This window comes from Heterocephalus glaber, unplaced genomic scaffold (assembly GCF_053883595.1).
Source record: "Heterocephalus glaber isolate CG9 unplaced genomic scaffold, H.glaber_assembly_v1.0 deba00000621, whole genome shotgun sequence".
NCBI lineage: Eukaryota > Metazoa > Chordata > Mammalia > Rodentia > Bathyergidae > Heterocephalus > Heterocephalus glaber.
In genome coordinates, this window is record NW_028258153.1 from 27,953,289 (window position 1) to 27,972,528 (window position 19,240).

The 19,240-nt window shown below is 41.1% G+C and overlaps 1 protein-coding gene and 1 pseudogene across 7 annotated transcripts in view; one reads left to right on the forward strand and one right to left on the reverse strand.

The window, feature by feature from the left end:
• Positions 1-1,176: 1,176 nt before the first annotated feature.
• Positions 1,177-11,018, reverse strand: LOC147829406 (SOSS complex subunit C pseudogene; annotated as a pseudogene).
• A 6,427-nt stretch (positions 11,019-17,445) lies between these two features.
• The window catches only part of Ubn2 (ubinuclein 2), a 122,556-nt gene continuing 120,761 nt past the window's right edge, over positions 17,446-19,240 (forward strand). For 2 of the 7 annotated variants that reach the window (XM_087206307.1, XM_087206308.1), the window contains exon 1: positions 17,466-18,306. In XM_087206307.1, the coding sequence (XP_087062433.1) occupies positions 17,845-18,306 (462 nt within the window). In that variant the 5' untranslated portion in view covers positions 17,466-17,844. Of the gene's footprint in view, positions 18,307-18,415; positions 18,891-19,240 lie in introns of those variants that run through there. The other 5 variants (XM_087206309.1, XM_087206310.1, XM_087206311.1 and 2 more) reach the window with 5 other exon arrangements.

A 19,240-nucleotide genomic window follows, 5' to 3' on the forward strand; every position in this document is an offset into this window, starting at 1 on the left:
ATTGTGCTAATTCTATAAGAAAAAAATTTTTAAATGTGATAAAAATTATAAATACACAAAAACGTACATAGCACTTAATGTGGGTAAAACCTATTTACACTTTGACACATGCACACACCTTACTGTTTGTCTTACCAAGTGGGTGAACACAAAGATTACTTCCTGTATTCCCCCAGCACAGCTACTGAGATGCATAGCCAGCTACTGTTATACTAAGGTACATATTTTTATTAGAAAAATATGGTCAGGGTTTTTTTTACCCACTATAATGCCCCTTATTAAGACAACATCTTGCTTTGTGGTGCAGGCTGGTCTTAAACTTACTATGTAGCCAAGGCTGGCCTTGAATTCATAGCAATCCTCCTGCCTCAGCCTCCTGAGTGCTGGGATTACAGGCAAGCCCCACCATGCCCATCTTTCAACCAAAAATTGATCCAACTGCATTAGGAAGATGGGAAGTGTCCATGTGTATGTGGGGTGTGTGTGCTAAATCCTCATATATTTTTGCAATATAATAAATGCAATAATTTAGACATAAATATCTAAATTTAGTTCTGGGAAATGGGAGCATGAGCAAAATAAAACATCACAGAGATGAGCTGTAATTTGTGGAAAACACTTTGTTCTGGGGCAGAGAAGGCATCACTGTGAACAGCTCCCAGCTGCTTATCCAACAAGACAGAGAGAGGAGCACATGGGTGACTCTGAGTCAAGAGGTGAATGTTTGCTAGGTAGGCACCTGGCCAAGGGGCCCCTGCATGCATATTCATCAGAACAGCTGCTCTAGGAGCAGGAAGAGCAGACCAAACACACAACACAGCTTAGAGTCTATGGAAAATCCATACAGGGAACAAAGAAAAGGCACAAGAAAATCAAGTTATATATATATATATAAGTTTATATGTTTTATATATTTTTTCTAGCGACATATATATATATACATATCGCTAGAAATTGATGACTGGAGAATTGGAGTACAAAAGTGAAAGCTGGAAAAAAGGAAAGAAAAAAATTTTTAAAAAGAAGGAAAAAAGAGTGAAAGATGTAACCAAATATTTTACACTGATAGAAAGGTAGAAAGTAGTATTAGTACATTAATTATATTTAGGATATCATTTGAAGGTGATACATCTCAGCTAAGTGTATTTTATTTTATTTATTTTATTTTTATTTTTATTGTTTGTAATAGCATTTGTTTATAAAACATATTAAAAGACTGGTTAGTAATTTAGTCTTGGGGTTTCTTTTAAAATGGAGAATAGGGGAACTAGTTAGGAGTTCACAAAGAATATTTCTGCATGATATGTTGACTCTAAATTCAAAAGACAATACCACATCAATCCTATAAACTATATTATGAATTCCTTATTTAAGGTATTGGTTAACATTTTTTAAAAATCCTCATTTCTTTAATAAGTACTATAAATGGTTCTTGAAAGCCAATTGTAGACATGGTATACTCAGTCCAACTTGTTGGGGTCTGGAGGCTCATTTTTATGTGACTATCCAATTTAGAGTTAAATGGCGTTACGAAAAAATTAAAGTCATGTGCAGGATAATCAATTCCTTAAATGATAAAGCTTCCAAGCTCCCATCATTCTGGTTCCCCTTCTTTTCACTTTCATTTACATAGTCCTTTCTCTTAAAGAAGCAAAAAAATACATAAGTTCACCAAAATTCTGAAAGTCAGTTTGTACAGCAGTGAATGAAGAGTAGCTTTGGAAAAAAAAAAAAAAAAAAAAAGAGTAGCTTTGGCCTTTGAAATTACAGTCCCTGTCATCACAGATATTTTCTTCATTCTGGGTCAAGGCGAGGTAAAACAGGAAGAATAAGATTCCCAAATGCAGAGTCTTGAGTTATGAAGTATCCAGATGAATGTGCGTGAGCATGCTGCAAGGGTGCCTTCTGTTGGGCTGCAATACGCTGCTGCTCAGCATGATCCCGGAAGTCCTTATTAAGAGAGGGCCTTGAGAGCGCAATGCTAGCTCCAGGATGATTTGTTGAAGATTGGTTCTGCATAAGTAATTTTCTTTTTCCTTTGTCCAGTTCTGCCAAAATTGCAACTCTATTTTTGTTTTGAAAACCTTGTCCTGAAGAATTTGCTGCCATCTTCCTATTTTGTTTCAATCGTGCTCAGTTGCAAATGATCAGCCCTTTATCATTACCTAGGACAGGAGGGCGCTCTGGGGTCCGCACTGTCAGATCGCGGCGGTCCAGACGGCCAGCTAAGTGTATTTTACAACACCAAGTTAAACTCGAAGTATAGAAAACAGAAAATAGGGCCAGGGATTTAGCTCAGTGATTCCGGCGCCTGCCTCGCAAGCGCAAGGTCCCGAGTTCAATCCCCGGTACCAAAAAAAAAAAAAAAAAAAAGAAAACAGAAAATAATTTCATCATTGGGCATTATAGACAATATCCCACAGTTTAAAACGATCTCATTACAACAAATATCTAAACCGGTCAAATGATGAGAAGTACTATACGCAAAACAAAGCAAGTAAATAATTTCGTGGGGGAGTTTTTAAAGATTTAAAGAAGAAAAAATGATGTAATGTGAGAGATCTATGCTTAAATACACCTCTCATGTCAAAAATGTAAATGGACTTAACTCACCTATTAAATAGATTGGCAGATTGGATCACAAAGCAAAATCGAACTCTGGGCTGTTTGCTCTCAGAACAAAACGATGCATAAATATTAACAATAAAATGATGGGCAATGGAGCAATAGTGGAAGTGCAAATAAAAAGAGAGAAGGTGTCATAATCAAGCAAGGTGAATCCAAGTCAAAATCATTAAGCACGTCCAAGGGCCGGGGATTTAGCTCAGTGGTTTTGCTGCCTGCTGCGCAAGCTCAAGGACTGCGCAAGTTCAATCCCCGGTACCAAACAAACAAACAAAAACCATTAAGCATGTCAAAGAAACATACTTTGAATGATAAAGTGTCCATTTCACAATGAAGATATAACAGTCATAAGTATGCAAAAAAAAATCTTTAGAAAAAAATAGCTTTAGTATTCAAATAAAAAAAGTGATAAGAGTTACAAGGACAGTAGTAGCAGAAGATTGCAGTCCATGGGCCAGGAATTTAGCTCAGTGGCACTGCACCTGCCTTGCAAGTGCAAGATCGTAAGTTCGATCCAAAGCACCAAAAAAGAAAAAAAAGAAAAAGAACATTGCAGTACCTGACAGGTGACATCTTTTAAAAAGTATAAATAAACCTTGAGGGTAATTTAAATATCACAAATAGTGAGGAATAGATTGTTAATCTGACTATGCCTTGAAAACAAAAAATAGACTTCCCTTCCAAGGTCCCACAGACCATTCACTAAAACTATACATCGGACCACAAAGAAAATAATATCAGATGCTTATATACTGTACATCAGCCTCTTGTCTAAGCATTTCACATCATTAACTCAATCTCAATAATTTTTCAAAGTATGTGTACTATTACCTCCATTTTGGCACATTGAAAAAGGAAACCACAGAATGCTTAAATCATTTGTGCCAAGGTTGCACAGTGCTAGTAAACAGTGGAAATGGAGTTTGACTCAGATGACCTAGTTCCTGCCCTGTGGTCCTTTTTTTTTCTTTTTGAGGAAGGGTCTTGCTATACAGCTCAGGCTGGCCTTGAACTCACAGTGATCCTCCTGCCTCAGCCTCCTGAGTGGTGGGATCACAGGTGTGTCACACCTCACCCAGCTTCCAAGCTGTGCTCTTAACTGCAAGGCCAGAGACACTCTTCAATAAAGTCTTGGCAATAGAATCTTTGTGGGTATCTCCTAATCATAGTGCCATAAAATTAGAGATTAATAGTAAAACCAGAAAATTAAGTACCCTGCCATCCAACACAATTTGATTTTCAATACTTTGAGTGGAACTCAGAGCCTTGCACATGCTAGGCCTATCACTGAACTACATCCACAGCCCCTAAGTGAATTTTTTAAAAAAGAAAAGAAAAGAAAATCAAGTTGCCAACTAACCAAACAAACAACAAACCCAGACAAAAAAATTTTAAATTTTTGGGTAAAATAGAAAAATCCAAAATAGATTAAAGCCCAGAAGACAAATTGTTTGAATTCCTCTAATAAACAAGAACACCAGACATAGCGGTACATGCCCCTAAACTCAGAACTCAGGAGATTGAAGCAGGCAGATCACAGTGAGTTCAAGGCCAGCCTGAACTACATAGCAAGACCTTGTCTCAAAACATTAAATAAGGGTTGAGGATTTAGCTCACTGGTGCTGCACCTGCCTCACAAGCGCAAGGTCCTGAGTTCAATACCCATACCAAAAAAAAAAAAATCAAATAAATAAATACATAAACAAGAAAAAGACTGACTTACAGGTCTTATAAACAAGTAAAAACAGCATTGAAATGAACATAAGGACTCCATAAATAAAAACTAATATATCCTGAAATTAATGAATTTTAGAATAGAAAAATATTACTGATAAGTATGTAGTATAAATGGTTGTTTCAAACAAATAAAATAGATGACAGGCCAGGGATTTAGCTCCGTGGTCCCACTGCCTGCCTGGCAAGCACAAGGTCCCGAGTTCGATCTCTGGTACCAAAAAAAAGATGAGCCTTATCTAACTGATATAGGAGATAGAACGTGGTAAAGCTGGCTGGGGAAGTGAGATAGACCTGTCATTCACAAGATCCCAGGGCAACACAAGGACCCGTACGTAGAACTGAGTTCCCAGATGTGGACAGCATAAAAGAAGAGCGACCATCATGGAAAGCCACTATCATGGGTTTCCACAATAGCAGTGTACTTTTTTTTTTCTGTTACTGGGGATCGAACTCAGGACCTTGCACTTGTGCAGCAGGCACCAGGACCACTGAGTTAAATCCCCAGCCCCTAGCAGTGTACTTTTTTACTTTGGCTTTTATCCCCTTTTTCAGCCCAAGTTTGCTCTGCAGAGATGGTTTCTTCCATACCCATTTACCCTGCACTTTTCAAATAAATGTCACTGGTTTTGGCTTGTCTCATCTAATTCTTTGTTTGAGGCAAGAAGAACCTGGAATGCTTGATTAGAGAGCCATTTCTAAAGGAACCTCCCTAGAACATAACCAACCATGTATGTGCACATGTGTTAAAACATAGAAGTTCAGCTGGGCATGGTGGTGCGCACCTGTAATCCCAGCACTCTGGAGTCTGAGTCAAAAAGATTGCCATGAGTTCAAGGCCAGCCTGGTCACATAGTGAGACCCTGTCTAAAAATATACAAAAGTTAAACTGAGCATGGTGGTGCATGCCTGTAATCCCAGCACTTAGGAAGCTGAAGCAGAAGGATTGCTATGAGTTCAAGGCCAGCCTGGGCTGCATAGTGAGTTCAAGGCCAGCCTGAGCTATGTAGTGAAATCTTGTCTCAAAAAATAAAACAAAACAAAATACAAAAAAACCCAAAAAAGCATAAAAATTCAAAATTATACAGCTCTTGGGTAAATTCTTAGCAGTGGAAATACTGATTAAAGACTATGTACATTGGTACTTTTGACACATATTGGAGAGTTGCTGTATATGGAGGTTATTCCAGTTTATGTCTCCACCATCAATGAATGAAAATGATTGTTTCCCCATATCCTCAGAAATACATCAACTTTTAAAAATATTTGTCAGCCCGCTGTAGACAGGCAGGTCTGTGGACGCTGTAGCAACGTCACGAGCCGCGCCGAACACACCGAATCAGCCTGCGCCCCGGCAGCAATCCAGTGGACACCTCCCCCCGCCCCACAGCCACCCGGTTCCACACTACAAAGACGCAGAGGTCACCGGACCACCAGACCACTGTACTAGGTAAATTGGAGTCATCTTCACCTCCCACCAGGACCGGGACTATCTTCAGGGGAAGGGCAGCTGAAACCTGCAGTACAACTCTGCAGAGTTCAACCCTACAGGAGGACAGGGAGCTCAACTTGGGACTTGCAGCCAGAAATCTGTCTGGATCTCATGGGTCTGCGACTAGCTTGCTGAGACTCATTGACTTACATCTGCACACTGCAACCCACGTTTTCTATTGTGACAGCAGAGACATACCCTGAAAGAGGCCCTTCATCTTCATGGTTATTTTTTATTTCCAAAATTAGTTCTATTATTTTGGGTTTTTTCTCTTTTCTTTTGCTCCTCTTATCTTTAATTTTTTTCCCTACTCTTTGCAAATATTTGTTTTTCTCTCCTTTTTTTCTTTTCTTTTCTCTTTCCTTTCTCTCTCTCTTACCCTCACTCTCTTGCTCTCCCACATTGTTCATCTTCTCTTTTTGTCCCTGTTTTGGTCCTCATTCGGAGTTCTTCTTTATTTTCCTATTATTTTCTTTTTCCTTCTCACCTGTGTCCTCTGACCACACTGCTAACCTTCTCCTATCCTTCTTCCCATCTGCCCCTCCCTCCCCAACCACTTCTAACTCCCCATCACAAAGGGTAAAGTTGTTATATTGAAGAGTTTATTCATTATATGTTGGGTTGGTCCTCGATCTTGATTTGTCACACAGCTAAAGGTGAAAGATCAATAACTACCACAAAATGTCATTTTCAAAGATGTACTTGATGCAATGGTGTTGCTGATTGCATCACTTGGGCTAGGGTGTTGGTATTGATCTAGTCAATGAACCTTCCTAGTATAAGGAAAATGAGATAGCCTTAGAGTCATAAGAGACTCAAAACTTAAAGACCAGCTATATCTGGAAGACACTTCTGAGAGGCAATCATTCCATAAGGGTTCTAATTACAAGCAACAAAGATACCTACAATAAGCAATTTCAAACTATCAACTCAGGAGTTAAACCAAGGACAGTACCAAATCAAAAATGAGAAGACATTTAAGTAAGGCACAAACTCAGACTTCCACCCGACCAAGGGTAAATCCTGGGGGAAATGAGATGGAAAAGTCCCATAACCAACCACCTGGATACCCTGAACTGATAGCACAGGAAGTAACAAAACAGATGAATGAGGCTCTAGAAAAATTCAAAGCAGAAATAATCTCCCAGATATCCACAGAGATGGTGAGCAGAGTGAAAGACATGATTAGAGGATCTAGAACAGAAACAGATAAAAAAATAGATGAGCTCAGAAACATGCTGGAAGCCATGAATACCCAGCATAAGAAAGAAATGGAAACCATGATCGCCCAGCATAAGAAAGAAATGGAATCCATGAAACAGATTCAAACAGATATTCAGGAGATTAAAAACTCCATTGGAAGTATGCACAGCAGATTAAGGGAATCTGAAAATAGAATATCAGATATAGAAGACAGGATCGTGGTTAGAGACCATGAAAATAGAGATTTCTTAAAAATAGTAAGGGACCACGAGAAATCAATCCAGCAACTGCAAGATGATGTAAAGAAGAATAATATAAGACTGATAGGAGTGCATGAAAAAACAAGAGAAAGCACAATTGACATAAAAAAAACTGTTCACAGAAGTCATAGTGGAAAACTTCCCAGACAGAGGTAAAGAATTGGACATACAGATAAGTGAGGCATATAGAACTCCAACTAGCCATGATCAAAAAAAATCTACATCTAGACATATAATAGTCAAGATCCCAGAAACCCAACAGAAGAACAAAATCCTACAAGCAGTTAGAGAAAAGAAACAAATCACCTACAAAGGAAAGCCCATCAGAATCACAGCAGACTTCTCAACACAAACCCTCAAATCAAGGAGAGCCTGGAGTGAAGTATTTCAAGCCCTAAAAGAAAATAACTTCCAAACTAGACTGTTGTATCCTGCAAAATTATCTTTCAAAATTGATGGGGAAATTAGATACTTCCACGACAAAGAACACATGAGAAATTTCATGAACACCAAACCAGCACTACAAGCAATTCTAAACAATATCCTAGAAAAAAGCGATGAAGGTCATAACTCCATGAGGCCCAACAGAGGGAAGCCACCGGGCAAGGTAAGACACTAAAGGGAAAGGGGGAAAAAATTAAAAAAAAAGAAATAAAAGTATTTGTCAGCCTGATATATGAAAAATAGTATCCCAGGATAGTTTTTTTTAAATGTTTATAGCTTTTTGTTTTATAACAAATTAAGAATAAAAATAAAAAGTTTTATTCTTTGTTGGAACTAAAATCAGTGGGGGTTTTTTGGGACATGAAAAGAAGTTGGAAGATTTCTCCTATTATATGATTCACCACTTAAATAATATTAAATCTATAGATGCTTGGTTGAATTTCCCTATGAAACTGCCTGTTCTTTGTCCTTTTTTGGCCGGGGGGAGCCCTTACTCCTTTGGCAACATTGTAGATTTCTTCTATAGTAATTGTTCTGGATTTCCTGATTTTCTGTTCTTTCTGGAGCTGTTTTTTGTTATACCTGTCGCCCCCCCAACACACACACACCATAGGTCATAACTATGATTCACATTTTCCCCGGAAAGTATCACTTATAATTTTATTCTGCTACCTCACGCTGTAGACCTCAGTTGAATTGTCAGCCAGGCCGCTTGCCCTTTCTGGGAACAGAGTCCTGCTTCCAAGCCCATCCACCTTATCAGAAATCCTGATAACCAGACCTTATCTCACAGTTCCTTGATCTAGGAATGAACTCTGATCCAAATAAATTCAATCCTGCATCCTTCTCTTGGATTTTGTTTTTTTGTTTCATTTTTAACTTTTTGAGATAGAATCTCACTACGTAGTTCAGGCTGGCCTTGAACTTGCAGCAATCTTCCTGTCTCAGCCTCCTGAGTGCTGGGATTACAGGTGTGTGCCACCATGTGTGGCATCTTCTAATAGATTTTGGAACTAGGTATAAGGGTCTCAATGTTAATCTGGGCTGGTCTCTTTAATAAAGAAGTAAAGAAAAGTGGGAATTGAAATGAGGCCATGTTTTTAACCATATAACTTGAGGAGCAGAGAAAGCTAATCCACAGAAAGGACAGAATGAAGCACAGCTAAAAGAGAAGCAGAGGTGAGACCAAGACAGTGTGTCCTGAATCCCATGTGGCTTTTTAAATTCTTAATTCTGGTTCTGTTTCTTGGGACTTCAGTGCTTTTCTTCCCTTGGGCTCTGGAAGATAACCTAACATCTGATTTAGAACTCTCTTTTTTTCAAACTAGCTTAAATTGATTCCTTTCATAATATTTGCAAGCTAAAGCTCTAACATATTCAGCTCATCATCCTAAATCCCTGTTTCCTTCATCAAGTCTTCCATTGCCTATTCCAAATCTCTGACTTCTCTGAGTTTCCAATGTTACATTTATATATTTAGGGGAAGAGGTGAAAAAACGTTTGCCTGCCTATGCCAAAGAATACTCAAAAGTTTTTCCATCCCAAGCATGAGTGAAGTTCACACAGAAGCTCTTCATCCTCCTACTTCTGCATTGAAATCCCTACAGCTTTGCCCCATGGTTATGACCCTGTGACCCAATTGAAGAAGAAATCTATTATTTAGTATTTTGCTATTTATAGCACAATTTGCAACAATAGATTCTGCTCCAGGTGACTATTCAACATTGTGTGACAGTTCCCTCATGCAATTGGAAAACAGTTGATTGAACACAGAAAACTGGAAAACAGAAAATTGTACTTTATAAGCATTAAAAACTAGGTAGCACATAAAAGGCCCATTAATAATTTATAGTATATATAAATTGTGGTATATTTATAAATGGAACACTACACAGTAAGAAAAAAGAATGAGCTACTGATAATACACAAGAGGATGGATGATTTTAAAAACTGTCATGTTGGAAGAAAGCCAGGAGTAATATATGTGAGCTCATATTGCATGACTCCATGTGCATAAAGTTCATAAACAGGTGAAACTAACTGTGGTGACATAATTTCAGGCTGGGGGTTTCCTCAAGGGGATACTAGTTAGAAGGGGGAAGGTGAAGCTTGCTGGGGTGATGGAAATCTTATATACATTGAAATGGGTAGTGGCTGAAGAGCTGTTACGGTTTATAGCTAGCTGTCCCCCAAGGGCCTCGTGTGCTCACTGGTGGCACCTTTGGAAGGTGAGTGGATTATGAGGCTTTACAGATGACTTGCTGTTAGGAGGTGGGGTCTGGTCTGAAGGGCCAAGACACTGGGGGTGTGGCCTGGAAGGGTGTATCTTCCTCCCTAGCTCTTTCCTTCACTCTGCTTCCTGTCTGCCATGCCATGAGCAGCTTTCCTCAGCCAGGCCCCCTGTGCTATGCTGTCCTATCTTGGAGCCAGCCAACTATGGACTCAAATGTGAACCAACATAAACCTTTCCCTCCTTAAATTGTGGGGTTAGGTATTTTGTCCCGGCAACAAGGAAAGTGACTAAAACTTCAGGGGTATATATATATATATATATTTTTTTTTTGGTACCAGGGATCGAACCCAGGTCCTTGTGCTTGCAAGGCAGGCAGTGAAACCACTGAGCTAAATCCCTGGCCTGGCAAGGGGTATATTCAAAAGGAAAAATTAATCAATGTGCATTTTCTTGTTTTTTTTTTTTTTGGTACTGGGGATTGAACTCAGGTTCTTATGCTTGCGAAGGAGGCGGTGGAACCACTGAGCTAAATCCCCAGTCCAATTTTCTTGTATGTTAACAATTTCTAATTTAAATATTTAAGCAATGGTTGGTGGTGCGCTTCTGTATCCTAGCACTCTGGGAGGCTGAGGCGGAAGGATTGCCAAGTTCAAGCCCAGCCTGGGCAACTTGGTGATTTAGCAAGACTGTTTCAAAAAAATTTAAAAAGGGGTGGGAATGTAACTCAGTGTGAAGCCACTGGGTTCAATCCCCAGAACCAAATATATAGTAAGAATGCAATAATTCAGCTAGTAGGGTCCAAGGCAGAACAAGCACAGTTGAGCTATCTTTATAGTTAAACCTATGTGCCTTCCATTTATTTCTGAAAGAGGCCTGTATGGCCACTCCCCAGATCAGTTCTTAGTATTGTGAATATAATTCACATATATATACAGTGGTACCTCAGTTCATGAACTCAATTCTCTCCACAATTCTGGTTGCAAACTAAACTGGATGAGAACCAAATCAAATTTCCTTATAAGGTCAACATTGAACCTAACCATTGAATTTGATTTGGTTCCCATCCAACTCGGTTTGCCACCAGAATTGTGGAGAGAATTGAGTTCATGTGTAAATTATATATACACACAGAGAGGCAAAATGTGCTATTGCAGATTATTACTTATAGGTTATAAACTACTGCAGGCACAGCCCAGTGATACAGTGCTTGCTTAGCATACATGAGACCCTGAGTTCAGTTTCCAGCAGTGTCAAAAGAGAAAAATAAAGATGAAATCAGGGATTTGGCTCAGTGGTTCCACCACCTGCCTTGCAAGTGTAAGGTCCCAAGTTTGATCCCAGGTAAAAAAATAAATAAATAAAAATAAAAGAAGGACTGGAGAATAATAAAGACTTGAATCATAAAAAAAAATGAAAATGTTATAAACTGAATGTATTATACACAACAATATGGGTGGATCTTAAAAATAATGATTTTAAAAAGAAATAGAATTAGGGCTGGGGATTTAGCTCAGTGGTTTCGCTGCCTGCTGCTCAAGCGCAAGGACTGGAGTTCGATCCCCGGTACCAAAAAAAAAAAAAAAAAATAGAATTAGATTTATAACAAATTTACAAAGTAAATATATTTATACATTAAATAATATATAAGGTCACATACAAAGAAAAAAATTAAACCTTAGAGTTTTTATTTTAGAGTAAAAAAATGAAATGGAGAATTTCTCTCACACATACAGACAGAAAGAAAGAATAAAAAGGGCCAGAAATAGACAGTGATGATAATGGGTCACGGTTGAATATGATTAATCAATCTTTTTTTGCCTAAAATGAAAATTAAAAGAAAAGAGCAGGTATCTTAGTTACTCTTCTCATTGGTGGGACAAATACCAGACAACCATAAGTTAAAGGAAGAAAGGTTTATTTTAGCTCACAGTTCATACAGATTTCAGTCTATATTGGCTGGCTCCATGACAGAGGAGAAACAGTCCATGGCAGGGTAGGCAGAAGGCAGCAAGAGGCAAGCAACAGCAAGTCTGCCTTTTCATCCCTTTATAGTCCATACAGGCTACAAGCATATTGGTTAGTGCCATCCGCACCCAGGGTGGGGCTTCCCTTATCCACACCCACAACTATACTAAACCAATCAGTGGACAAATTTAGTACCACACATCCTTAATCCCAGTATCACACACCCTAGATCCAGTCACCTCCAAAAATCCCCACTTATGAATGCATGAGTCTTTGGGAGGACATCTACATACAAGCCACAATAATGCAACTACTCCTACTTCGTTGAAATGCTTTCCTTGTGAAAGTATGTCACTTCTCTATTTAAAATTTTCCACTGGCTTCTGGTTTCATTTGTAACAAAATCCAAACTCCTTATCCCATTCCATGACCTGGGCCCTGACTCCCATCTCATTTCATCTCCTACATCTCCACCCACCTCGTTCATTGCTCTCCAGCCTCGCTCACCTTCCTTCCTGTGCTCCTAGCTCACACCCTACCCAGCTGCCCTTGATTTTCTGTCTCTGTGATTCTCTTCCTTCGGATCTTCACAAGACATTCTGGTCTTTGTGCAAATATCATGAAGATCTGAGTCACTTAGGAGCTCACTCTCACAGGATATTTTTCCCTCCACAGGATATTTTATATAATTTTTTCTGTTTTTTGAGACAGGGTCTCACCATGTAGTTCAGACTGACTTGAACTCACTATGTAGCCCAGGCTGGTCTTGAACTCATGGTGATCCTCCTGCCTCAGCTTCTCAAGTGCTAGGATTACAGGCATGCACCACCACACCTGGCTATATAATTTTTATATGTACACACACACAACAAAAATGCCTGATCTGATCTTATAGCATAAAGTTTAATAACATGAAAAACACCTATACTTCACACTCACGAAGACTTGACTTTGGGGGTCTCCTTCATTCAACAAAATCAATTGGATTTTCCAAATTCTCACAGAAATGTACAGGTAGAGCCAGGCATAGTGGCATATACTTCAGCACTCAGGAAGCTGAAGCAGGAAGATTGCTGCATATCCAAGGCCAGTCTGGGTTACATAGACTCTGTCTCCAAAACACACACACACACACACACACACACACACACACACACACAAGAAATGCAAAGTGGATGGGCTGTACTCCTAGTCCTATTTTTTCCTTGCCTATTCAGTATCTCCTAAGTTGCACATTTACTTCAAATGAGTGACGGCAATCAGAGGATTGTGATATCAATTTTAAGTATCACAAGCAGCATTTTAAAAAACTGAAATAAACCAACTAAATTTAATAGAAAGTATCAGAATGCACCACACTAATCCTTATCTAGGACAGCTGACAGTTCAACTGTTGGCAAAGAGCAGAGATCAGGTCAGAGAATTCCTATATTTATCAGACAGACATTGTATAGCCTAATTTTATATTGTTATAACTCCCTGTGACTTATGGAATGAAGTACATGAGAATTTTTATATCCTGATAAAAAAATCCAGAATTTTCAATTGACTTGAGTGAGGAACTTTAAGTTTGTTTTGGAGAAAGGATGTCACTAACATGGTATATATGTCAACTATAATATATTACTCAAAGTAGTATAAATTGCTCTCAAAGAGATTGTTTCATTATTTTTTTAAAAAAAGGAATAAGGGGCCACAGACTTAGCTCAGTGGTTCTGCTGCCTGCCCTGCAAGCTCAAGGACCCGAGTTCGATCCCCAGTACAAAAAAAAAAAAAAAGGAATAAGAAGGTGAAAAATACACAAACATATTCAAATTTAGCTGCTGACCTGGAATTGCAAACAATGAAAATATTGAGAAAATGTCCATAATCAATGAACATTGACTATATGGCTCATTTTAAAAAGGAAAAGAACATTTCTTGCAAATAAAAGCTTAATAGCTTCAAAATTAAAACAGCATCTGAGGGCCAGGGATTTAGCTCAGTGGCATTATGCCTGCCTCGCAAGGGCAAGGTCCTAAATTCAATCCCCAGTACCAAAAGCAAAACAAAACAAAACAAAAAAACAAAACCATCTGAAAATACAGCAGGATGAAATTGTCAGCAAGTCCTTCAATTATGTTAAGAGGTAGTTATAGACATAATTTTTTTGTTCCTCCAAGGAAGGAGATCAGGGCTTCGCTGGCTGGCTGGAAAGTGGGTGTGACCAGTCAATCATGGAGACCCAGGAAGCGTGTACAGAAAGCAGTTTGCAAGCCCTGAAGCTGGGACCAATCAGAGCATTCTATCTTCACTTAGATCAAGCAGGTTCGATAGGATGGTTTAGCTCTGACCTCAGCCTGAGGAGGTGGGGATACAAAAGTTGCAGCCATTAATCTCAGTTGCCACTGTTCTCTCAGAGGCCTGTTCAGAGTGTATTTGTTTTCCTACTTTAATTGCCCTGCACTCACTCTGCAGAGCATATTTTATGGTTTCATTTATATCAAAATCCTACCTTTAATAAGACCTCTGTACTTTTTGTGCGCATCTTGACTAATTCTTTGTTCACGCCAAGAATTTAAAATCTGAAAGAAGACCATAGTACCCCACAGCCCCAGTAACAGTTGCACAAGCCTTTTTTTTTTTTTTTGGACCGAGGATCAAACTCAGGATCTTGCACTTGTGAGGCAGTGGCAACACCACTGAGCTAAATCCCCGGCTGCAGTTCCACAAATCTTAAAGACAACTTTCCCATTAAATTCAATACTGATAAAAGAAATATGATAAAAGAAATATGGCTCATATTGTGTTCAAAAACTACTTCCTCCAGAGCTCCAGATATTTATAGCTAAATGGATGCACCGTGAGACCATACTCTTAAGTGAAATAAATTAGACATGTTTAAATACCACATTGTTTCTCTGGTGTGAGAAACCAAAAGTGGAAATAAGGACAAAAATGTATAATAGATATTGGGAAATGGGAAGAAAATGTTAAAATGGGAAGGGAAACAATGGAGGAGGGAGGGAGAAAGGAAAGAAGGGACAAGAAAAAAAGTAAAAATAGAAGGAGAAAATGGAAACAAAGCTTTTGCACACGGGGGTGTTGAGGAAAGGGGAGGAATGTGAATAAAGAGGTGGGATGTATCATGTACAGGGGCAAATTCCCTATAATGAGTGTTATCATTATGTATGCCTAAAATGTACCAATAAATGTTTTTGTATTAAAAATAAATTTTTGCCGGGGATTTAGCTCAGTGGTTCCAGTGCCTGTCTTGCAAGCCCAAGGTCCTGAGTTTGATTCCCAGTACCAGATAAATAAATAAATAAAGTTTTAAAAAATTATTTCAACAAGTATGAATGGAGAAGGTGCTTATGCTTTTGTTAACAAATCAGCTAGTAACAAAAAACTATACTTCTTGATGATGGGATATCAACTCATTACCACCGAACTAAAGCCTGCCTCTGCAAGTTGTGTAAGACATTTATGCTCGATATATACAGCAAGACAATCTTCTTGAGGAAAATTTCTAGGTCAGTGAAAATTGTACAATTAATTATGGAATTTCATGCAATGGAACAGCAAATTGGTCAACAAACATGGTAGCAGTGCAAAATATTGTAAGAAACCACTAAAAACAAAAAAATAACTTAAAACACTAAATTCAAAACAAATGTATATAAGATTCATTTGAGAGGCCAGCTTGGACTACATAGTGAGTTCAAGCTCAGGCTGAACTACATAGCAAGACCCTGTCTCAAGGAAAAAAGAAAAAAGAAAGACTAATTTAAAAAGCATATGTGATTCCATTAAATTTAGTGTTTTGTGAAGAAAACAAATTATTGGAGCCTAATACTTTATTTACACAGAAAAAAAAGAGTGCCATACAAGCTTAGCTATCAGGTCAGATGAAGATTAAAGACGACCTTATTGCTAAGAAAACATGGACACACATTACTATGATTCATAACTACCTAAGCATGTGAACTAGGATTTTGAATTTTGATGCATTGAAAAATAAAATAAAAGATCAGGCTTGAAACTAGGCCAGATGTTTATGTGGCAGGTCCTAAGGTATTCTGTTGTGGAAGAAACCTATGAGTATGGCATTAACTAAAATCTTTCCTAACTTGCTTCTGTATCATTTACAGTAAGATTACATTCTACATTGTAGCATAAAATGTTTTCATATTGTATTACTCTCTTACACAGTAAAGGTAAGTATTGTGAAACTTGTATTTCAGAAACCTGTATATATATGTGTGTATACAATGGATTACAATGTAAAATCTATTTGTTACGCAACTTGCAGTTCCAAAAGTCAGAAAATACTCAGTAGTTAGAAGTCAGCCAAAGACAATGCTGGTTAACACACACCTGCAAAACAGTTTGACACAAGGACGCTAGAGTGCAGTCTTTAGGCTAAATTGTAGAGGATACTGAATATGAATATAGATATAAAGTTTATTTTGTAGGTAAGCTGTAGTGAAGCTAGAGAATGACATAATAAAATGTGTTTTAGAAACATTAATTTAGCTCCATTGCAAGACTGGCAGGAGTAGAACCTGAGAGCATTTTCTTCTGTCACTTAAGTGCTACTAAAACGGTCCAAAGTGAGAGCCTACAGGAGATGATGAAGGTAAAACATGATGCCAAAAAAAAAAAATGATGGCATTTTAGAGCTAGGAGGGACCTTTGGAATAACCGACGCCATTACTATCTTGGTGCAAGTTGGAAAGTTAACAAAAAGCAAAATATTGAACCTGCTCAGAATATCTAGGACGTTACACTAAGTGTCCTTGATTGTCTAGTTAATGCAATTAACAGAAGGTTTAGGTTTCCTTGAAGAAGTGGAGAGACCGCCCTCAAATCTACTTTCTATTGAATGAATTAAAACGGCCAGGAATTCACAACCTTTAAAATCTGAATTCCAACGACTTTACCACAAGCGTGGTAGAGCGACACTCCTCCCCACCCTTAAATAGGTCACTTAGCATTCTATCCCCAACTACCTCCATTAAAATACCACCACGCCCTCCTCACAAATTTGAATTCTGTGGATTTCAGCAGTTCGCGTGCACATTCTGTCTTCCGATGGTACGGCGCTATTGAGCTTTTCACCCCCATGTCTGCCGTGGCCAGGCGCGGCAGTCAGGAGTGGGTCTGGGACGCGAGGCGCCTGGGAGCCTTGTGAAGCTGTCTAGGGGGAAGCCTCGGGGGCGAGGCTGGTGGGAGCTGGCCTCCTCCCTTCTTCCCAGATACTTCGGGGTGTAGGGCACAGGGCGGAGGCACAGCGGCCGGAAAGGGGGGCCGAAGGGGGCGTCCCTCTCCTTTTTCCGGGTGTCCGCAAGGAGGGCGGCAGGACGGTGTCGTACGGGACCGGCGCCATGGCTAGGTCGGGCCCAGGCACACCCAGCGCTGGCCCAGGGAGAATCCAGCGCGCCTCAGTTTCCGGGTGCGAATAGGAAGCTCCTCGGGAAACCCCAGACCCCTCCCTCGGAGCAAAGGCGCAGACAGCGTCTCTGTTTCCAAGGAAACAGGCCGGTGGCGTGGCGTCACTTCCGCCGGCTTGTCTGGACTCCAGACTGTTGGGAAGAGAAGAAAACTGACACGACACTGGACGCGAGCGTTTCCTCTGTGCGCATGCGCCCGCTCAGCGGCCTGCTTCTATTTATGTGGGGGATCCAACATGGCTGCCGGAGCGACCCTGACGATGGCGGTGGAGACCATCAGAACATAGTAGCGGGGAAGGGGGCACGGTCGGCACTCACGGTGGCGTCGGCAGAGACGGTTGAGGACGCTGGAGGGCAGAAAAGCGACGGAGTGCAAAAGGAAGAGTGGGCAGGCACGCGGCGCGGCGTAGAAGAGAGCGCCGGCTCGAGCGCTAGCGGAGGGCCAGAACAGTGGGGATGGCGGAGCCGCGCCGAGTAGCGTTCATTAGCCTGTCACCGGTGAGACGGCGCGAGGCCGACTTCCCGGGCGCCGAGCGCGAGCCGGAGTACTCCTGCGATCCCCCCCGGCTGGAGCCGCAGCCGTACCGCGAGCCGGCCCGGGCGGAGCCGCCGGCCCCTCGGCCAGACGCGCAGCCCCCGCCGCGGGAGAAGCTCCTGCCCCCGCGCGAGGCCGGCCGCACCGAGCCGCCCATGGCGCTGCAGCGCGAGCCCCCGCGGCCCGAGCCGCCGCCGCCGCCGCTTCCGCCGCTGCCCCTACCGCCGCCGCCGCCGCCGCCGCGGGACCCGGCCGCCCGGGTCGAGCGGCCGCCGCGGGCGCCCAGGGAGACGGTGCGCCTGGAGCTGGTGCTCAAGGACCCCACGGACGAGAGCTGCGTGGAGTTCAGCTACCCGGAGCTGCTGCTGTGCGGAGAACAACGGGTACACAGGGGCCCTCCCCGCCTCCCCTCGCCAGGGCGCCTCCGGACCCGCCGCCTCCCTGGCTGGTTAGCAGCATGGGCGCCCCGGGCGCGTCCCGGTCACCCCGCAGGCTGGTGGGGTGGGGTTGGGTGGGGGTGCCAGGCTAGAGCGCGGCGCGGCTCGGCGCTCTGGGGTGGTCGATTCCCGTCCGGCCCCGCGCCGATCCTTTCCCTCTGCACCTTTGGAAACCTCAGATCCTCCTTTCCTTTCTGTCCCGCACACAATGTCTTGGGGCCCCGGGGCCGTGTGGCTTAGTGCTCCTTGTGGCGCTGCAGCTGTCTTTGCAGTAGAAAGGAAGCGAAAACCTTGGGGACACGCCCCCCGGACTGGAGCGAGATCGCGGCACCCCTCCTGTTCCTGCTCCTCCTCGTCACTGCTGTGCAGGGTGCCTGGGCTGCTGGGATGGGCTTGCGTGCCGGATTTTTTTTTCCCTTAATTGAAGAGGATTTAAGAGTAATTAAACATTTGCAGAGATTAAGGGTTTCAGTTTAGAAACAAGTGAATTTGTTATCTCGTTATTTTTTGCTCTCGTGTTGGTGGAATTGGTAAGCCTTTTTCAGCGTTGTTTTTGTGTGTATGTGAGGAGTTTCTTCGTATTGTCATTGAATGGGAAGGTGTCTCTACTGTTTTATTAGGCGCCTACCCATTATATGCTTGAATGTAGATCGTTAGTTTTATAAGTCCGAGTTGGAGGATATTGTACTTGGTTATTGTAATTTTTGGAGAATGATGGAAAAAAAAACCCCTTGGCTTTGACTTTTTAAAACTTTATTGAAAATACATAGGTATGCGTTGGCTGACACTCGTGAACAATGGGGATTAGGGCAGGAGTTTTGTCCTTTTTTTTTTTGTAATTGTAATTTTTGTTGTTGTGGGTTGATAATATTTGGAAATG